The 17,033-nt window shown below is 52.4% G+C and overlaps 9 protein-coding genes across 9 annotated transcripts; 4 read left to right on the forward strand and 5 right to left on the reverse strand.

Annotated features, from left to right (window-relative positions):
* Positions 1 to 159: 159 nt before the first annotated feature.
* Positions 160 to 1,057, reverse strand: BU25DRAFT_481535 (uncharacterized protein). Its single transcript, XM_033711094.1, has 2 exons — positions 712 to 1,057; positions 160 to 662 (listed from the first exon to the last, which is right to left on the reverse strand). The coding sequence occupies exons 1-2, from the start codon at positions 870 to 872 to the stop codon at positions 194 to 196; spliced, it is 630 nt and encodes a 209-aa protein (XP_033565252.1). The 5' UTR covers positions 873 to 1,057; the 3' UTR covers positions 160 to 193.
* A 144-nt stretch (positions 1,058 to 1,201) lies between these two features.
* BU25DRAFT_407626 (DUF775-domain-containing protein) lies at positions 1,202 to 2,341 on the reverse strand. The gene has a single exon (XM_033705590.1). The coding sequence runs from the start codon at positions 2,220 to 2,222 to the stop codon at positions 1,584 to 1,586; it is 639 nt and encodes a 212-aa protein (XP_033565253.1). The 5' UTR covers positions 2,223 to 2,341; the 3' UTR covers positions 1,202 to 1,583.
* A 126-nt stretch (positions 2,342 to 2,467) lies between these two features.
* Positions 2,468 to 3,673, reverse strand: BU25DRAFT_360902 (adenine nucleotide alpha hydrolases-like protein). Its single transcript, XM_033703682.1, has 3 exons — positions 3,389 to 3,673; positions 2,897 to 3,323; positions 2,468 to 2,847 (listed from the first exon to the last, which is right to left on the reverse strand). The coding sequence occupies exons 1-3, from the start codon at positions 3,583 to 3,585 to the stop codon at positions 2,626 to 2,628; spliced, it is 846 nt and encodes a 281-aa protein (XP_033565254.1). The 5' UTR covers positions 3,586 to 3,673; the 3' UTR covers positions 2,468 to 2,625.
* A 340-nt stretch (positions 3,674 to 4,013) lies between these two features.
* On the forward strand, positions 4,014 to 9,099 carry BU25DRAFT_223754 (thiamine diphosphate-binding protein). Its single transcript, XM_033701345.1, has 4 exons — positions 4,014 to 4,238; positions 4,347 to 4,486; positions 4,538 to 8,926; positions 8,979 to 9,099. Exons 1-4 carry the CDS (start codon positions 4,208 to 4,210, stop codon positions 9,006 to 9,008), a joined length of 4,590 nt encoding a protein of 1,529 aa, XP_033565255.1. The 5' UTR covers positions 4,014 to 4,207; the 3' UTR covers positions 9,009 to 9,099.
* Positions 9,100 to 9,105: 6 nt separating this feature from the next.
* BU25DRAFT_407628 (pyridoxamine 5'-phosphate oxidase) lies at positions 9,106 to 10,272 on the reverse strand. Its single transcript, XM_033705591.1, has one exon. The coding sequence runs from the start codon at positions 9,919 to 9,921 to the stop codon at positions 9,190 to 9,192; it is 732 nt and encodes a 243-aa protein (XP_033565256.1). The 5' UTR covers positions 9,922 to 10,272; the 3' UTR covers positions 9,106 to 9,189.
* BU25DRAFT_223776 (uncharacterized protein) lies at positions 10,242 to 12,332 on the forward strand. The gene is made up of 2 exons (XM_033701348.1): positions 10,242 to 10,653; positions 10,711 to 12,332. Exons 1-2 carry the CDS (start codon positions 10,459 to 10,461, stop codon positions 12,187 to 12,189), a joined length of 1,674 nt encoding a protein of 557 aa, XP_033565257.1. The 5' UTR covers positions 10,242 to 10,458; the 3' UTR covers positions 12,190 to 12,332.
* A 479-nt stretch (positions 12,333 to 12,811) lies between these two features.
* On the forward strand, positions 12,812 to 13,656 carry BU25DRAFT_223768 (uncharacterized protein). The gene has a single exon (XM_033701347.1). It carries the CDS (start codon positions 12,988 to 12,990, stop codon positions 13,471 to 13,473), a length of 486 nt encoding a protein of 161 aa, XP_033565258.1. The 5' UTR covers positions 12,812 to 12,987; the 3' UTR covers positions 13,474 to 13,656.
* On the reverse strand, positions 13,657 to 15,128 carry BU25DRAFT_223767 (NAD(P)-binding protein). The gene is made up of 5 exons (XM_033701346.1): positions 14,776 to 15,128; positions 14,637 to 14,723; positions 14,388 to 14,588; positions 14,238 to 14,316; positions 13,657 to 14,165 (listed from the first exon to the last, which is right to left on the reverse strand). Exons 1-5 carry the CDS (start codon positions 14,929 to 14,931, stop codon positions 13,840 to 13,842), a joined length of 849 nt encoding a protein of 282 aa, XP_033565259.1. The 5' UTR covers positions 14,932 to 15,128; the 3' UTR covers positions 13,657 to 13,839.
* Positions 15,129 to 15,309: 181 nt separating this feature from the next.
* BU25DRAFT_407632 (uncharacterized protein) lies at positions 15,310 to 16,138 on the forward strand. The gene has a single exon (XM_033705592.1). It carries the CDS (start codon positions 15,327 to 15,329, stop codon positions 15,660 to 15,662), a length of 336 nt encoding a protein of 111 aa, XP_033565260.1. The 5' UTR covers positions 15,310 to 15,326; the 3' UTR covers positions 15,663 to 16,138.
* The last annotated feature ends 895 nt before the right edge of the window (positions 16,139 to 17,033 follow it).

The following is a 17,033-nucleotide window of genomic DNA, read 5'->3' on the forward strand; positions in this document are numbered from 1 at the left end:
CACACACAAAACGTTTTATCGTGAGATTTCTGGTGGAGTACTCTGTAGACCTATGCGATAAAATCTGCCTACTCATATTTGCGCGGTACCTTGGTGTTGCGGCCAATTCGTGTGGTTCTTGTCCGGATAATTGGGGAGGGAGCTGTGGGTGTTCTATGAGCGGACCAGCTCAATATCTTTGTAAAGCAGTCCTTCATTGGTTTGATACCACGCATTCTGACTCAACAACTTCTCTAGGCCGGATGCCCACAAAAAGTAGAAGCTGGATAGCAAAAGCCATCTGATTACATATGCGGGGGTGTAGATGCTTGTACTCATTGCTGGCAAAGAGGAACCTGATGATGTCTTTGGCAACTTTGATAGGTACAAGCGGCTTTGGGCGAGCAGTGGTTGATAGGAGACCTTGTGGGATGAGATCCTTCATGACAAAGCTGACAATCTCCTGATTCTGGAATGGTGTGTATTGGTAACGTGTGTGGATCTTGATGGCACGCTTAAGACTATTTGAGCGGTTAAGAAGGGTCGTACCTGTAACACATTCCTCCAAGAGCCTGGTGCGGGATTGAGCGAACCACTCCAGAAAAAGCTTGATCTGAAAGGTTGTGGGTGCTTCTTCAAAACGCTGCTCAGCCATCGGCTTCTCTAGGACACTCTCTGAAAAACTTAGCAAGGGGTTAGCTATTGTTTGTCCACTCGCAGCACTTAGCTCACCTTGGCCATTGTTCCATCGTAAATTTGAACAAATCATGACTAGAATTTATCAGAGCCTTCTTGATATCTTCAGAGCTGAGAGGCTGTGGCGCTATCTCTTGTCGAGCGCGCTTCTTGAATTCCTCGAGATTAATCGTTCTACCCGCTTTCCTCTTGGTCATGTCTGTGAAGGAGTCGGGTGTTGTTCAGTTCTTGCTATTGCGCAGCTCGTCGTTGTTCGATGCTAAGGCGGCCGGCGGGGAGCGGACAAGGATGTGCGAGAAGGCGCGTGCCAACGGAGGGTAGTCAATAGCATGTCGGAGGTCAGCATGTTGTGTTTTTTCACAGACCAAATTCTTGCTTCCAGTTTGGTGTTTATGTCGTGAAGCTCACGAAGGAGCAAATTGATCCAAATAGAGCGGGGTTCCCGAAAACAGGAAGGCGCACAACGGCGTACTCAAAACAGTACCACGACAGACGGCGACCCGGGCAGGAGAACTTGTTTTCAATGTCCTATGGTCGTATGTGAAATTACACTTTATTTAACTGTAAATATGCCCCTACCCATCCAATTGACATGCCACCACAAGCTCGTAACACCTAGACCCTCCCAACAGCAGTATCCCGCCGAACACATCTGAAGAAGGGGCGCAGCACATTCGTCATCTTGTGATGGATGATTTGGCTCGTCATCAATCCTGCAAAACTGTCCAATGCGCGCCTCTATAGCAGCACTTGACGTACGAGTCCGCCAACCATCGCGTTGCGTGCTGTGCGACACGTTTGTCGCCCCGATTCCTGTCCTTCCCCTCTCTTTGAATGCAGCGAGTACATGCGCTTGTTTTGTGCCTGACAAGTCTCTCTTTCAGTCAATTTCCCTCCTTCGAAATCTTTCAACCGCCATCACTCCTCTCCAAGAACCCAGGGTCCCTCTCAATCTTGCCCTCAAACTTCGTCCACCACGCCTGAAACGCCTTAAGCGGAACTGTATCCCCACTCCCCCAGCTCGTCAAGAAATCATAGCAGTTCTTAATAATCCTCTGCGCAAGTACCTTCTGATTGACCGCACTTTGCCCTCTTACAACCAGCTCGTTCCCTGCTCCTGCACCAGCATTGGATGCGGCAACGTCCTGCGCTTTCTTCTGCTCCAGCGCACTCGCAACCTGAGCCGCAGGCTCGACACTTATACCCAACGCCAGCGGCGCAGCCACACCATTCGCCGCCCATTCATCTACCATGGCATCTTCATCGCCTAAACCACCGCCTGCAGCATTTCCATTTCTTACTTTGAAGATAGCGCTGGGTTTCTCGTTTGCGATTGCGCCAAGCAGCTTGAAGTCTGGTGTGCCGGGTAGTTGCGCGTAGACGGCGGCCGCGGTGCCGTCTGGCAGTGTTGTGCCCGGGAGCAGGAAGACAACGATGTGCGAAAATGAGGGTGTAGAGGGGATTTGGTATGCGACTTGTGTTGGCGAAATTATTTGCGCGTCGGTGAGGACGGGGCGCCCGGAGACGATGACGCCGAAGGATGACATTGTGGGGTCGTTTGTGTATACTTGTATGCGTTGCTGGTGGTTTCTGGTGCTATTGAGGTGCGCGTAGTTGCATGTTAGCTGCGAAACTGACGTCTGTAAGTAGCCGTGAAGATTCAAAGTACTCAAAGTTGAAGTAAGATGCTTGAAGCTTCGAGAGATTTCGAAGGGCTGCGGCGGCCCAAGCTTCACCCCACCTCCCGAGGCTGAAGTTCATTGCACTGAAAGCATGGCTGCATTAGAGCATTGCTGAACAGTGCTGCATGAAACGTAGTTCTAGAGCAGAAAGGCAGCGTTAAAAATAAGGGCCGTAGAAGTTGTGTGACTCGCCCTCATTAATGGCAAAGTGGTGACATATGCAGCAATTGAGAGTGTTGACTGGAGTAAGCAATGTCCTTTGATTATGCTATTTGTCTCTCCCCAATCGTTCCTCGTAGTCATCAATGAGTTCGTATGCTGGTCTAAACTTTGGTTTCGACGTGCCATTCGCCTGACTGGTTTGTGGGACTTGACTTGTCGAAGGCTGTCGTGCGAGCACCGGATTTGGATGCGTATCCGTAGTCCCACCCAAGGAGGTATATCCGAGGTCGTATAGAGAACAATATGGTATGTTCAAGTATCGTATGAACTGATTCAGTCAGAATAAATGCAACATGAAGACAGCCGAGAGCACTTACTGTCCAAATATCTACGTAGTGCCAGTCTATCACGGGGTGTACACGCACAAATGCTGGCCACCCCTTGTCCGTAGGATCGAAATGCTTCAAGTGTTCTCCATGGGGGTCTGTCCGCCGTGTCCCTACCAATATGGCCTTGACAGATGGTGTGTCGCGCAAATAGTCCGTAAATGCCTCCTTCATAGGCTTTGCATACTCGAGAAGGGACAGTGAGTATGTCTTGATACTCGTTGCCACAAACTCTTCTACCTCTTTGAAGGGGTGCTTATCCTGGATGTAGACACATTGTACGGCGGTTTCGATGTTCGAGGAGGTGGTCGAGGTGGTCGAGGATGTGAGACCGCGTTTATGTAGAGCACACAGGTACAATATCAACAGCACAAGGCAGTCTTTCCCGCCATTGTATGCAAGAGACAGCTCAGGCAAACTGGTATTGTTGTCAGTACTTCATTGACCATGCCACCATACCCCACATCGAGCAGTGTCACCTACCTATATTGATCCAATGCCTTCTCTATCACATCCAGCGCAGTCCTTGTCTGCTCCTGCACGCTCTTGACACGGCCCGAGACATCTCTGGCACCCAGGAACGCGTCTATGCGCTCATGTATCCGCGCGCATTGCTCCGGAAACGGCCGCGGGGTATTGGTGACGAGGGGCTCTTCAAATCCAAATGCTGTGTTGTTCATTGCAAGAGCTGCGCTAGACTCGACATGAGCTGCGGGAGTCTCTGCAATTACGAAAGGTAAAGTGGCGTCAATGCGGACACGGTTCAAGACATGACATTGATGCAGGTGTCCGTTCTGACAGGAGGCGCAGAGTGGAGGTGCATGTCTAATCGATAATCGGCTGTCGGTACATCTCAAAGCGGGAAGGCGCCACTGAGATCTCGGTGGCCACTCAGGCTTCAGAGGAACTTCAGGGCTGCAGGCCGCAACAATTCCCCGCGCATTGCAACCAGAGTTTACTAGAGTTTCCAGCACGTCAACATGTCATGAAAAAGCGTAGCCTCGTCACGAGCGAAACGGCAACGTGATCCAGCCGCAGTGATGACAGAGACTAACGGTAAATGACCAAAATATGAAGTCCTACTGGCTGAGGAAGCAGTGTGGAGGTACTCGAGGCCCTGGGAACATGCACTAAGAATGGCGTGCTCGACATCGGCATCTTTTTCGAAATTTGAGCCCATCAGTTGCCGCTGCCGTCAATGAGGACCATCGGCGACGACCCGATTTAAACTGTCTACTTCATCTCCTCTTCCCCATAGACAATCCCTCCACTGCTCTCAGACATCGTGTTGTTGCAGTCACAATGGGTTCCATTTCGACTGCTGGCGAGGCTGGTATGCCCCGCCCTTACCACCCCACCACTTTGTTGCACCCCGGCGATATCGGCTGCAATTGAGACTCTGGGGCAACATTACGAATGAACCAACGCTGACTCGTCACAGTCGCCCGCATCGCACATTTGGCCTCCGACGTGATTGTGTCGGTTGTGCCTTCATTGAAGGAGGATTCTGAGTTCTCTGAGGCATTGCGCACATTGCAGCAGAGCAATGCGCCTTCAGTTGTTGCTAAGCAGCGGCCAGAGGTATGTCGCCATTCAAACGACAAAAGTGACCATTGGCCTGACAATGTCTAGGTCCTTTCTGTTCGCCAGAATGCCGACCCTCTTCTCTCAGTTTTCCAGCCAATTCGTGCTGGTAAGCTCACCAGTGTCACCGCCGCCTCCTCGATCCTGGTGAAGTCGATACCACACCTCTACAAGCTCGCCCAGTACCCCGTCGTTCTCCATGTCTCCGTGCAGCCTGCCGGCTTCCCAGACTTCTCTGATATCACATCCATCAGGCAGTCTGGCTTCACATTCCTGCAGTCCGAGACTCTGCAGGAAGCACAGGACATTGCCCTGACTGCGCATGCTTTGGCTATCAAGTCAGGCAAGGGTGTCATTCACTTCTTCGATTCAAGCGCATCCGCTTTCAAAAAGTCAATCGCACAAGAAGATGCTCAGCTGCTCGGACGCGTTATTGACCTTGACGCCGCGGCGGCTTTCCAGCACACAAGGTCAGAGGAGACCTCACTCTACGCCGATGATGGCAGGAGCGCTACCGTCTCCTTCGCCCGCAGCCAGACATTGAACACAAACAATACAGAGGCGGCACCCCTGAGCTCCTCGGAGTTGCAATCTGTCCTGGTATCGGAGAGGAACAGCCAGCGCGCTGACTCCTCGTCTGGTTCATCACAGCGTGACACCAGCCAGAGCGGCGTCTCGGTCTCTTCCGCGACCACTGTTGAGTCGTTGATCTCGAAGCCTGTCTCATCTGAGGACATCTACCGATTTGCCTCCCAGATCTGGGAGACCATCAAGGAGTCCACCGGACGTGCCTATGATGCATTCTCTTACACTGGCGCTGGTAATGAGGAGGCCGCTATCTTCCTGTTCGGCGCCGACACTGGCATCTTCGCTACTGAGCTCGACTCTGCGGACGACTCGGAAGCTTATGCCAACGCCGGTCTCATCACAGCGAGGATGTACCGACCCTGGTTGGGCGCTTCTCTTGCCCCACTGCTCCCTAAGTCGATCAAGAAGATTGCAGTCCTGGAGCAGGTTCGTCGCAAGACCACCAAGTGGGGACCTGTCCTTTTGGACCTGTTGATGTCGCTAAAGTCGACTGGTGGCGCATCGCCTACCGTTGTTGGCTTCCAGCTGGGCTACATCGATGAGAAGACTGTTCAGCAAGCTCTGCGTGGTGTATGGCAGAACCTCACCAGCGAGTCGCCTCTCCAAAACCTCCAGATCGGTAACATCGACGGCCCAAAAGCTGAGCCGGCGAAGCTCCAGAAGCCTGCCCTCGAGAACGCCTACGTTAAGATTCTGGACCAGGTTTTCGGTGACAAGCTTCACGTCGCCAACCAGCTTGGCGCACAGAATGCTGGTATCTCTAACGAGATCTCAGCAAGCCCCGAGTACGGTTTCGGATCGCTCATCGCTCGCAAGGAGCACAGGAAGCGATTTGTCGACGAGGCTGCGGCTGCTTCCAAGAGTAACGATTTCATCACAAGTGCACCTAAGGAATGGCTGTCCAAGTGGGCACTTAGCGCAGACAGCGCTCTTGAGGCTAACAACCTTGCCCCTGAGGTTATTGCACGCTTGAGCACTGACGGCTCCGCCACTGCCAACAAGTTCCTCGAGTCCAAGAAGCTGTTCTACAAGGAGTCGCCCTGGTTGGTTGGCTCTGATGCTTGGGCATACGATCTCGGAAACTCTGGTGTTCACCACGTCTTGGAGTCTGGCGAGAACGTTAACATGCTCATCATCGACTCCACGCCTTACTCCGAGCGCGCCGCTGCCGACTCCGTACGCAGGAAGAAGGACATTGGTCTTTACGCCATGAACTTCGGTAACGCCTACGTTGCATCCGTTGCTGTATACAGCTCCTACACCCAGGTTCTCGAGGCTATGATTGAGGCCGATAAGTTCGACGGTCCCTCGGTTGTCCTCGCCTACCTACCATACGAGAAGGAGAACGATTCACCCCTGACCATCCTGCAAGAGACCAAGAAGGCTGTCGACCTTGGATACTGGCCGTTGTACCGCTGGGACCCCAAGGGTGACGAGAAGGGTGAGCCCAACTTTCAGCTTGACTCCGAGAGGATCAAGAAGGAGCTCGAGGAATTCCTTGCCCGGGACAGCTACATGTCCCAGGTTATGAAGAGGCACCCTCAGTTTGCCTCCAACGTTTCTGGTAACTTCGGTACTGAGGTTAGGCAGCTGCAGAAGCGCAAGGCCAAGGATGCTTACAGCCAGCTCCTTGACGGTCTCGCTGGTGACCCACTGACCGTCCTTTTCGCTTCCGACAACGGTAACGCCGAGAAGGTGTCAAAGCGACTGGGTAACCGTGGTAAGGCGCGAGGCCTCAAGACTATGGTCATGGCCATGGACGACTTCCCTCTCGAAGACTTGCCCAACGAGCAGAATGTCGTGTTCATCACCAGTGTCGCTGGTCAGGGTGAATTCCCTCAGAACGGACGCACAACCTGGGAAACCATCAAGGACTCCACTGACCTGGACCTCGCCACCGTCAACTTCTCCACATTCGGTCTCGGTGACAGCCACTACTGGCCCCGTAAGGAGGACAAGATCTACTACAACAAGCCCGCCAAGGACTTGCACGCCCGCCTCGTCACACTTGGTGGCAAGGAGCTCGCACCTGTCGGTCTTGGAGATGACCAGGATCCTGATGCGTACGAGACGGCTTACCAGGAGTGGGAACCCAAGCTCTGGCAATCGCTCGGTGTGGACAATGTCGAGGGTCTTCCTGAGGAGCCCCCGCCAATCACCAATGAGGACATGAAGGCTGCCTCGAACTACCTCCGTGGCACTATCGAGGAGGGTTTGGCCGACACATCCACTGGCGCCATCTCTGCCAGCGACCAGCAGCTCACCAAGTTCCACGGTACCTACATGCAGGACGACCGTGACCTTCGTGACGAGCGCAAGGCACAGGGCCTTGAGCCAGCATACTCGTTCATGATCCGATGCAGACTTCCTGGTGGTGTTGCTACCCCTAAGCAGTGGCTGCAGATGGACGAGATCAGCACCAAGCTCGGTAACGAGACTATGAAGCTGACCACCCGTCAAACCTTCCAATTCCATGGTGTTGTCAAGGGCAAGCTCAAGCCAGCCATGCAGGCCATCAACAAGTCTTTGATGACCACCATCGCTGCCTGCGGTGACGTTAACCGTAACGTGATGTGTAGTTCTCTCCCTACTCACTCCAGCTACCACGCTCAGGTCCACGCTGTATCCCGGAAGATCAGCGACCACCTTCTTCCCAAAACCAGCGCTTACCACGAGATCTGGCTTGAGGATGACGAGACAAAGGAGAAGCGTAAGGTCGCTGGCGAGGCTATTCAGGATCACGAGCCGCTCTACGGTCCTCTCTACCTGCCCAGGAAGTTCAAGGTCACCATCGCTATCCCACCTCACAACGACACCGATGTCTACGCTCACGACATCGGTCTAATCGCCATCAAGGGTGCCGACGGCAACCTCGTCGGTTTCAACGTTCTTGCTGGTGGTGGTATGGGTGTCACACACAACAACAAGAAGACATACCCCCGAACCGGAAGCATGTTCGGTTACGTTCCCACAGAGCAGGCTCACATTGTTTGCGAGAAGATCATGCTGGTGCAGCGCGACCACGGTGACCGCAAGAACAGGAAGCACGCTCGTCTAAAGTACACTGTCGACGACATGGGTGTCGATGTCTTCCGTCGCAAGGTTGAGGAGCTGTGGGGCCAGAAGTTCGCTGACCCTGCGCCCTTCAAGTTCGACAGCAATGTCGACACATTCGGATGGCAGAAGGATGAGAAGGGTCTCAACCACTTCACTCTCTTCGTTGAGAACGGTCGCATTGAGGACACTGCTGAGTTCCCCATGAAGACCGGTCTGATCGAGGTTGCCAAGGCACACAAGGGAGAATTCAGGTTGACTGGTAACCAGCACTTGATCCTGTCCAATGTTCACGACGATGACCTCGCGGCGATGAAGGAGCTCCTCAAGAAGTGGAAGCTTGACAACATCCACTTCTCTGGCATGAGGCTGTCAAGTTCCGCTTGTGTTGCTTTCCCCACTTGCGGTCTTGCCATGGCTGAGTCCGAACGTTACCTTCCCGTCCTGATCTCCAAGCTCGAGGGCACCCTTGAGGAGGCCGGTCTGCGTCAAGACAGCATCGTTATGCGTATGACTGGTTGCCCTAACGGTTGCGCGCGTCCTTGGCTTGCTGAGGTTGCGTTTGTTGGTAAGGCTTACGGCGCATATAACATGTACCTTGGTGGTGGCTACCATGGTCAGCGCTTGAACAAGCTGTACAGGAGTTCGATTAAGGAAGACGAGATCCTTGAGATCATGCAGCCGATGATCAAGCACTACGCTAAGGAGAGGAATGAGGGCGAGCACTTCGGTGACTTCGTCATTAGGAAGGGTTACGTCAACGAGACCACGCACGGAACCAACTTCCACGAGAACGTAAGTTATCACAACATCTCCATCCTACAAGCATAAGCTAACAATATCCCAGACTGCGGAAGATGAATCTGATGGCGAGTAAATGGTTCAGCTGATCAAGGGTTACGATTGACGGTTTCATATAGTTGCATATGACTGCTTTGGGTAGGACCAGGTCATACATTGGCGTTGTGCAAGCGTTTGTAGTTCATACTAAGATTCGTAAAATAATCAGAATATATCACTTTCACGTTCAACCTCAATTCGTCACCCTACTCAACACTCTACGGACTCAGTCTATCAACCTTCCACTCCCCCTGGCCCCCCTCCTTCTCCACCCACTCATACCTAAACCGATCATGCAACCGACTTGGCCTGCCCTGCCAAAACTCCACAACCCCAGGAACCACCCTCAACCCACCCCAAAACTCCGGAACAGGAATCTTATCCTTCCCTTCAAACCGCTTCTCCACATCCTCCACTCGCTTCTCCAGCTCCTCCCTTCCCTCCAGCACTTTACTCTGCTGGCTCGCCCACGCGCCAATCCTACTCCCCCGGATCCGCGTGTCGTAGTAGACCTGAGATTCGTCTGAAGTGAGACGCTCAACGCGCCCTTCGACCCTGACTTGGCGCTCGAGTTCGCGCCACCAAAAGGTCAGAGCGGCGTGTGGGTTGCTGGCTACATCGGCGGCTTTGCGCGAGGTGTCCCAGTTGGAATAGATTACGAAGCCGCGTGAGTCGAGCTCTTTCATGTAGACCATACGTGCGGATACTTTCCCAGACGGCAGGGAGGCCGTGCTGAAGGTTACGGTTTCAGGCTGGTAGACACCCGATTTGGAGGCCTCTTCGAACCAGGCGTGGAATTGATCGGTGGGTGAGGGGAGGAGGTCGGAGCGGTCGAGCGCGCCTTTGGTGTACTGGGTTGCGTGGCCGGGGTCTTCGGAGTTGGATGTTGGTGCGAAGATCTTCCTGGAGGAGTTGTTGGTTGGCACGGGCGTTGAGGCTGAGTGTAGCATTTTGGCGCAGTATTGTGTGGATGGCTTCAGGAGGATGCTGGAGGATGCAAAAGGTCTTGCAATTGAATCCCTGGAAAGCCACCGTGTGCTTCGAGCTAGCATACGTGACTTCAAAGGCTTGCTTTGAGATACGCGAGGTGGATGTTCGTTGATTGTATCGATCGCTTCAGGATGGCGTGACTAAGGAGGAAAAGTTATGGTGGTGAGTCTTCACGATCGTGAGAAAGTGGGGTGACGTAATTATCTGCCATCTTCGAATTCAGGAACTAAATGCATACACGAATTTCACCACAACAACACTGCAAGTCAGTATGCACTTTCAATGTGTTACTACTTGCAAGGGAATTGTAACGTGTGCAATGCTCTTGCCATGTGCGACCGGCGATGTGGCGTCATGACGCGATTACATTGGCCGGCGCGACACGCAACCCCGCTCATATGAACAAAGTTTTGAGAGGGCTGGATATCGCAGCGTGTGTCGCTTCCTCGACAGACTTGAGCCGAAGTTGAAAGTCCAATATTGATAAAGTCGCAACCATGGGTACCGCATCAATATCATACCAGTACGATCTAGGAACGTACCATTGTAAGGTCACAACCGCAAGTGCAGAGGCTCAGGTCTGGTTCGATAGAGGCCTCATTTGGAGCTATGCATTCCACCACGAAGAGTCAGCTCGCTGCTTCGAAAGGGCAATTACTGAAGATCCCGGTTGTGCGATGGCATACTGGGGCGTGAGTTTGAAACTGTAATTCCCATAGTGGACTGATATATGAGCTGACTTGAGTTAGCTTGCCTTCGCTCTAGGCCCAAACTACAACAAGCCGTGGGATCTCTTCGACGAAAAGGAGCTGAAGACAACTCTAGAGACGATCAAAAATGCACTCACAGAAGCTAAAGACCATGTACTGGATTCAACAGAGCTTGAAGAGGCACTCATCGAGGCGATCCAGTCTCGCGTGCCAAAGGGGCTCAAGGAGCATGACTTCAAGGCGTGTAACGAGGCTTACGCAAAGGCCATGGAGTCGGTGTATGAGAAGTTCTCTGATGACCTCGATGTTACAGCTTTGTTCGCCGACTCTGTGATGAACCTTTCCGCATGGGATCTTTGGGACCTGAAAACTGGTGAGCCGACTCCTGGATCCCGCTCGTTGGAGGTCAAAGGCTTCCTCGAGAAGGCACTCGAGCAGGACGATGTGTACAAGCACCCGGGAATTCTCCACCTGTACATCCACCTTATGGAGATGAGTTCGACGCCGGAAGCCGCACTGGTTGCCGCAGACCATCTTCGCAACCTCATCCCTGATGCGGGTCATCTGGTCCACATGCCGAGTCACCTTGACATACTCATAGGGGACTATCGACGAGCCATAGCCTCGAATGCTGATGCCTGTCTGGCTGACGAGAAGTACCACAACGAGCATGGGGGAGACAATTTCTACTCTTTCTATCGTATGCACGACTACCACTCGCTGATCTATGCCGCAATGTTCGCCGGTCAGTCGAAGGTCGCTCTAGAAGCGGTGAGCCGGATGGAACGATCACTACCGGCATCTCTCCTCAACATTGAGAGTCCACCCATGGCAGACTGGCTCGAGAACTTCTCCTCAGTGCGTGTTCACGTCCTGGTCCGTTTTGGTCTTTGGCAAAACCTGCTTTCATTACCCTACCCAAAAGATAGGGACCTTTACTGCGTGACGATCGCAATGATACATTATGGAAAAGGTGTGGCACATGCCGCGACCGGAGACGTTGACAAGGCTCTGAAAGAACGTGCCGCTCTCAAAGAGGCCGTGAAACGGATTCCGTCGTCCCGCATCTGTGGTGACTTCCCGAACCGGTCAAACGTGGTTCTTCAGGTCGGCGAGGCAATGCTCGATGGGGAGATAGCCTATCGGCAGGGCAATTATGACGTCGCGTTTAGCCACCTCGAGGAAGCGATCAAGCGCGACGATGCTCTCACTTATGCGGAACCCTGGCCATGGATGCAGCCAACGCGGCACGCGTATGCTGCACTCCTGATGGAACAGGGCAGGGTCGAAGATGCGGCTGCCGCGTACAAGGCGGATCTAGGGTTCGATGACACCTTACCCAGGGCAAGACAGCATCCCAACAATGTCTGGGCTCTGCATGGATACCACGAGTGTCTTGTCAGACTTAAACGGGACGAAGAAGCGGAGATAGTACGTCAACAACTCCGGGTAGCTCAAGCTGTGGCGGATGTCACTGTTCAGGCAAGCTGCTACTGTCGCAACTCTGGGAGTGCCTGAAAACAGTTTTCTGAGGGCTGCTCAACGGTCATGAATTTACAGCTGTACGCTGCCGGAGTGGCTGTTCGACTCGCGTATTTGTGTTAGTTGTTTGAGGTTTATAAGCCACGCCTATCCCTCAGTCTACGACATTGTCATGCTTCGAGATTGTATGGCGAACATTGTCATTAGGAAAAGCAATTCTGGCGTGTTGATGTCCAGCTATATCAGATCTGATATATCTGACTTCTAGCCTCTGAATAAACTTTGAGCGACACTGTCACTTTCATCAATCCGCTTCCGCATATGAGTGGCGCAACTCTCGAGTCAAGCGGGTCAAGTTCCGTACCAATGGAAATGCCTCCGGACTTGGATGGTCTCGAGATCCGTATTTTCCCACATGGACATAAGCCATGGTGTTTGGTTTTCACCAGTACCCACCTGCCTTGTCCTGCACGTACTAGCTGATTCGCTTAATCCTTTGGGGCGGACATCCGTTGCCCAAACGGTGTGCCTTTGCGACCGCTGTCGGACTGCCAGCTGGAGCGCTACAGACGGCACGCGAAAGGTCACTATCGCGCTTTCTCAAGTGCGGAAGGTATGCTTGTTTCAGAGTGACACGCGGTCGTCTCTGCAGTGGCTGGCAGCGGCGTTGCAAGAAAGGTCATTGAATTTTTGTGATCTTATGTACCGCCTCACAACATTGAAGAAGTAGCAGCGACGGAGTCTTTGAACTAAAGAAAAAATACTGCTACATGCAAAGAAAACTCAGCGATCTGTCGTCATTGGCGCCATTTAAAAGCGCGAACTACGACGCCGATGGCCAATCGCCTATCGAGAGACCCAGGAGCTGTCTTACCATGTGGCAGAGTGGGCCTCGCTCTTGCTCGTGTGGTGCGACGTCAACTTCTCGAGGTGGGCGAAACCAATTTCTCGAGATCCGCCGTCTCGTTAGATGGTTCACAAATGCGGCCCTTCTCACAACCCCCTTCGCGAGTAGACAATGAATCTCAGGACTTGGCCGCTGACCAAAGCGAAAGCTCTGATCTCCAAACGAATCGAAATTTCCCTCAACCGAATCGTGCAACATATCTTGTCGGTCGGACCACTCTCGATGGCGATGCTAGCAGCATGATTGGTTCTACCGATCTCTGGAGCGCAGCGTATCGCGAAGCTGTCGAAAGCCATGGGCACGACATTGACATGGCTGTTCTTGTGGGCAACAGCACTGCAAACTTATTTGCAGAACAACTTGAGCGGCTGGACAAAGACAGTGATTGTGCACATATACAAGAACTCGGCTAGGCCCTACCAGCATCAACATCAATAGCACACAACCGCTCTCCAGTATGACAGTCAAATCCTGGAGTCCTCGCTGAGTTTTTCCAGGATCTTCGTGCATTGCGCTCAGCCGATACGTTAACACCAAGATGTGACATTCACGCTTCTTGGACAAGTCAGAAGATGGTCTCAAATCAGTAATCGATCTCTCGAAGAGCTCGACAGTGGTACATGGTGTCTGCCAGCTCATAAACCGTGACACTGACAGTTTTAAGAAGCTTCTAGAAACGCTTTGTCGCTCAGCGACTAGCTAAACTCCCTTTGCCTCAGCGCATGCGAGATGTCCAAGACAGCCAGTATACGTCCAACTACTAGATCCTCTAGGAATTTTCAGGATTCTTTGAGCATCTCAACATGGAGTAAGCCGCCATTGATCTTATCCTGCCTCGCTGTCGAAAGCAAGGGCCACAGCCACTTGAAGATCCAGGCCATGGTTCCTACCCAGATCTTCCCACTAACTTGAGCTTCCACAGCATCAATGATCTGCTCAGCAGCCTTGGTAGAAGAAATAGCGGCGTCGTATCGTTCCTCGATATCCTTGCGATATCGACTGGAGATGCCATCGTACCACTTCGAGAAATAGAGCGAGCGTTGCTCCTTGGGAAGATCAAGGGGAAACGGATTCTCTGCTCGAAGCATCGCTGTCATAACCATAGCTACAGTTGATATCAGCTGATATCCTAAGGGATAGAAGTGAAAGTGCGGGGTCGGGACTAGAAACAACATACCCAGCTCGACCGTTATTACTTTCAGTCCCAGCGGAGCCGTTTCGCGTCGCAGCACGTCACTCAATGCCTGGAAGGCCGCCTGCTCCCGTTGTTATCAGTGTCGGATTTGTCGGATGATAAGCACGTGGATACGTGAGCGTAGTGACTGACCTTGCTACTCGCGTACACACCATGGAATGGTAGGCCGCACACACCAACACTGCCAATATTCACCACGCTGCCGCCACAACGCACGAGAGCATCCGCTAGCGCTTGGACAAGCATCAACGGGCCAAGAACGTTGATTCTGTACATTTCAAGGAATTGGTCGGGATCGGTGTCGAGGAGTGGTCCAAGACCTTCCACTGCGGCCTATTTTTTATGAACAAAGCAATCTTGCACGGCTAAGAAGGAACTGACGTTGTTTACAAGTAGATCCAGATGGTCGCCAACGGCCTTTGCAGCAGCCTCAATATCTGTGGTTTTCGTTACGTTAAGGGATAAGACCTGTCTGATAGTTACTCAGGCACGAATTGGATCGGAGGTGGTATGGACTTGCCTCGCAACCCGACTTGTGAAGGTCAGTCATGCTACTCGCCTCGATCGAAGTCGCATATACCTTCCAGTTCCTCTTAAGGAGTGTGAGAGCCATAGCTGCTCCGAGAGATGTTGGGCTGGAGCATCCCGTGATGAGGGCGACCTTCTGCCTAGACATGGTGCTTCTCGTACGGCGTCTGAGGCTTGAGATGTAGGGAGAGAAGAGCAAAGTTTGGGTGTTATCGCGCAGTTTGAAGATTGTTGCAAATCGTGCTCTGCATGGGATCGCTGTATCGCCTGGCTCAAGCACAGCCCCTGATACGAGGCCTTACAGATAGCCTGTGTTTCTTGCAGACCTCGGAGACCATATGGCTCATAGCTAAGGTCAGCGCTTGCCTTGTTACGCTGCTCAGCCCCCAATTACTTAGAGGCGGACAAATCTGATGTTCTCGAGTTTGGCCGGAACTAGTCCGGCTCGTGCGTGCGGGGACTAGTCATCAATTGACAAACCCTCATTAGGGCAATTGGTGCAGGAACTGGATACTTCAGGAGGACAGAGACTCTTCACATGGTATGAAGACGTGTAACAACATTGCACAAAACCTTAGAGATGCCTCATGGATTCCGCGTTTCATTCATCCTGCACAATCTCCTGATCTCAACCCTTTGGAAGACATATGGTTGCTGTTAAAACAGAAAGTCAAGAAGAGGATAAAGTGGCCAAGGAGAGGTCAATGGCCTTGGGATGGGACTAAAAGAATGCTCAAGAATCTCCTTACAAAGGCTTGGGATGCTATTACTATGGAACAGATTAGGAGAAGAATCAAAGAGATGCCAGAAAGGTCCAAGAAGATGAGTGTCACGGGCACCCCTGCGCCAGGCGCGCGGACCGGCGCTGGATCAGCATGAAGAGTACCATGGTGGAGCTGTCTTTTGGTCACCTTGTGCGCGGAAGGAGGCAGAGGTGTGCTATGAGGTATTCAAGAGACTTGAGCATGAGGAAGCACTTGCAAAGGCCAACAAGAAAGAGCTACAGGCTCAAACAAAGCTACTTAATGAGAAACTCAAGGAGGAGCGACGTGTAAAGCAAGAGGCAGCCAAGTTAGTGCGCAAGAGGGCAGCTGCAAAGAAGGCCACACAAGTTGTTGAGCACAAGGCGGAACAACAGCACCAAAAGGAAGCTTGCAACACTCCAAAAGCTATACAAAAGCCCCAATTAGGCAAGCGCAAAGCCTCACAGCAACAAGCAGCAAAAAAGCTAAAGAAATATGGTAGTGCGGCTGCCTGTAGTAGTGTGTCGCTGTGGCCGCACCTCCACACTTCCAGCACGTGATGTATAAGCAAAGTTGCTCAGTTAGGTCTATAGATCCCTCCACCAAAAAGCCTTGTAGTATTTGCATTTGTATGTGTGTCACGGGTATATACTGTTCAGCTCCCAGTCCTGCTATCTACAGCAGTACTCTTGTGAGGCACACAGCTCAGCTCCACTGTGCTACACTGACCAAAAAGGTACAGTACTGCTGTAGATAGCAGGACTGGGAGCTGAACAGTATATACCCGTGACAACGTGGCTCTACATCTTCATTTTTGTAAACTGCGTAAGGTGGTTGGGCGGGCGTTGCGCGACGCCGGGCGGCACGTGCGCGAACACGGTACTTGCGGGGCCAGTGGTAGGCGGACTGTATGCGGATGCCGATGATAGCGATGATGCCGATGATGCCGACAGGTCGGCGCACGAGATATGGTGTGAGTTGACGACATCAAGTGCGTTGTCAGGCTAGAAGTGATTGCTGGGCTTGCCAGGTACGCTGAACAATGGACGTGGAATTGCGAGTTTCGAGCTTGTCCATTGTATATTTTGTAGGCCTGAAATACTACTGCGAAGCATGTGTGAGATACACGGAAGGCATTGTATAAGACTGTATGTAGTCCTTGTTTGAATCAGAAGGACGCAACCGTGCAGACTCGACAAGCTGTACCCTCCACTCTGGTGCCAACGCTGCACATTGTTGAGAGTACCGGTGATCCCCCAGTCCTCTGCTGTGCGGTTGATGGAGTCTGACACTAGCAGGTTCAGGGCTAGTTGCGGAAGGACTATAGCAACAGCGCCTACAAAGAACTGCTGCTCTACTACCCTTCTGCAGCTACCTTGGTCCTGGCAGAATCAGAGTTCATCAGCCACTCAGCTGAAGACTGCAGCATGATTGGCACCTTCAACGACATGCAGCGTTCGCGCGTGAGCAGGTTGACAACTCTTGTCCCATGTCTCATAGCATCACT

Source organism: Macroventuria anomochaeta (genome assembly GCF_010093625.1).
Source record: "Macroventuria anomochaeta strain CBS 525.71 unplaced genomic scaffold BU25scaffold_5, whole genome shotgun sequence".
Classification (NCBI taxonomy): Eukaryota; Fungi; Ascomycota; class Dothideomycetes; order Pleosporales; family Didymellaceae; genus Macroventuria; species Macroventuria anomochaeta.

Coding starts and splice junctions, on each gene's coding strand:
- BU25DRAFT_407626 (XM_033705590.1), bottom strand. CDS start 2,222: ATGTCATCCTTCGGCGTCATCGTCTCCGGGCGCCCCGTCCTCACCGAC.
- BU25DRAFT_481535 (XM_033711094.1), bottom strand. CDS start 872: ATGACCAAGAGGAAAGCGGGTAGAACGATTAATCTCGAGGAATTCAAG. Junction 663..711: donor ACGATGGAACAATGGCCAAG/GTGAGCTAAGTG, acceptor CCCCTTGCTAAG/TTTTTCAGAGAGTGTCCTAG.
- BU25DRAFT_407632 (XM_033705592.1), top strand. CDS start 15,327: ATGAAGACGTGTAACAACATTGCACAAAACCTTAGAGATGCCTCATGG.
- BU25DRAFT_407628 (XM_033705591.1), bottom strand. CDS start 9,921: ATGCTACACTCAGCCTCAACGCCCGTGCCAACCAACAACTCCTCCAGG.
- BU25DRAFT_223767 (XM_033701346.1), bottom strand. CDS start 14,931: ATGTCTAGGCAGAAGGTCGCCCTCATCACGGGATGCTCCAGCCCAACA. Junction 14,724..14,775: donor TTCACAAGTCGGGTTGCGAG/GCAAGTCCATAC, acceptor ACTATCAGACAG/GTCTTATCCCTTAACGTAAC. Junction 14,317..14,387: donor GTGTGTACGCGAGTAGCAAG/GTCAGTCACTAC, acceptor CAACGGGAGCAG/GCGGCCTTCCAGGCATTGAG.
- BU25DRAFT_223754 (XM_033701345.1), top strand. CDS start 4,208: ATGGGTTCCATTTCGACTGCTGGCGAGGCTG. Junction 4,487..4,537: donor TTGCTAAGCAGCGGCCAGAG/GTATGTCGCCAT, acceptor GACAATGTCTAG/GTCCTTTCTGTTCGCCAGAA. Junction 8,927..8,978: donor GAACCAACTTCCACGAGAAC/GTAAGTTATCAC, acceptor ACAATATCCCAG/ACTGCGGAAGATGAATCTGA.
- BU25DRAFT_223768 (XM_033701347.1), top strand. CDS start 12,988: ATGGCCAATCGCCTATCGAGAGACCCAGGAGCTGTCTTACCATGTGGC.
- BU25DRAFT_223776 (XM_033701348.1), top strand. CDS start 10,459: ATGGGTACCGCATCAATATCATACCAGTACGATCTAGGAACGTACCAT. Junction 10,654..10,710: donor GTGCGATGGCATACTGGGGC/GTGAGTTTGAAA, acceptor GACTTGAGTTAG/CTTGCCTTCGCTCTAGGCCC.
- BU25DRAFT_360902 (XM_033703682.1), bottom strand. CDS start 3,585: ATGAACAACACAGCATTTGGATTTGAAGAGCCCCTCGTCACCAATACC. Junction 3,324..3,388: donor AAGGCATTGGATCAATATAG/GTAGGTGACACT, acceptor CAACAATACCAG/TTTGCCTGAGCTGTCTCTTG. Junction 2,848..2,896: donor ACTACGTAGATATTTGGACA/GTAAGTGCTCTC, acceptor TGACTGAATCAG/TTCATACGATACTTGAACAT.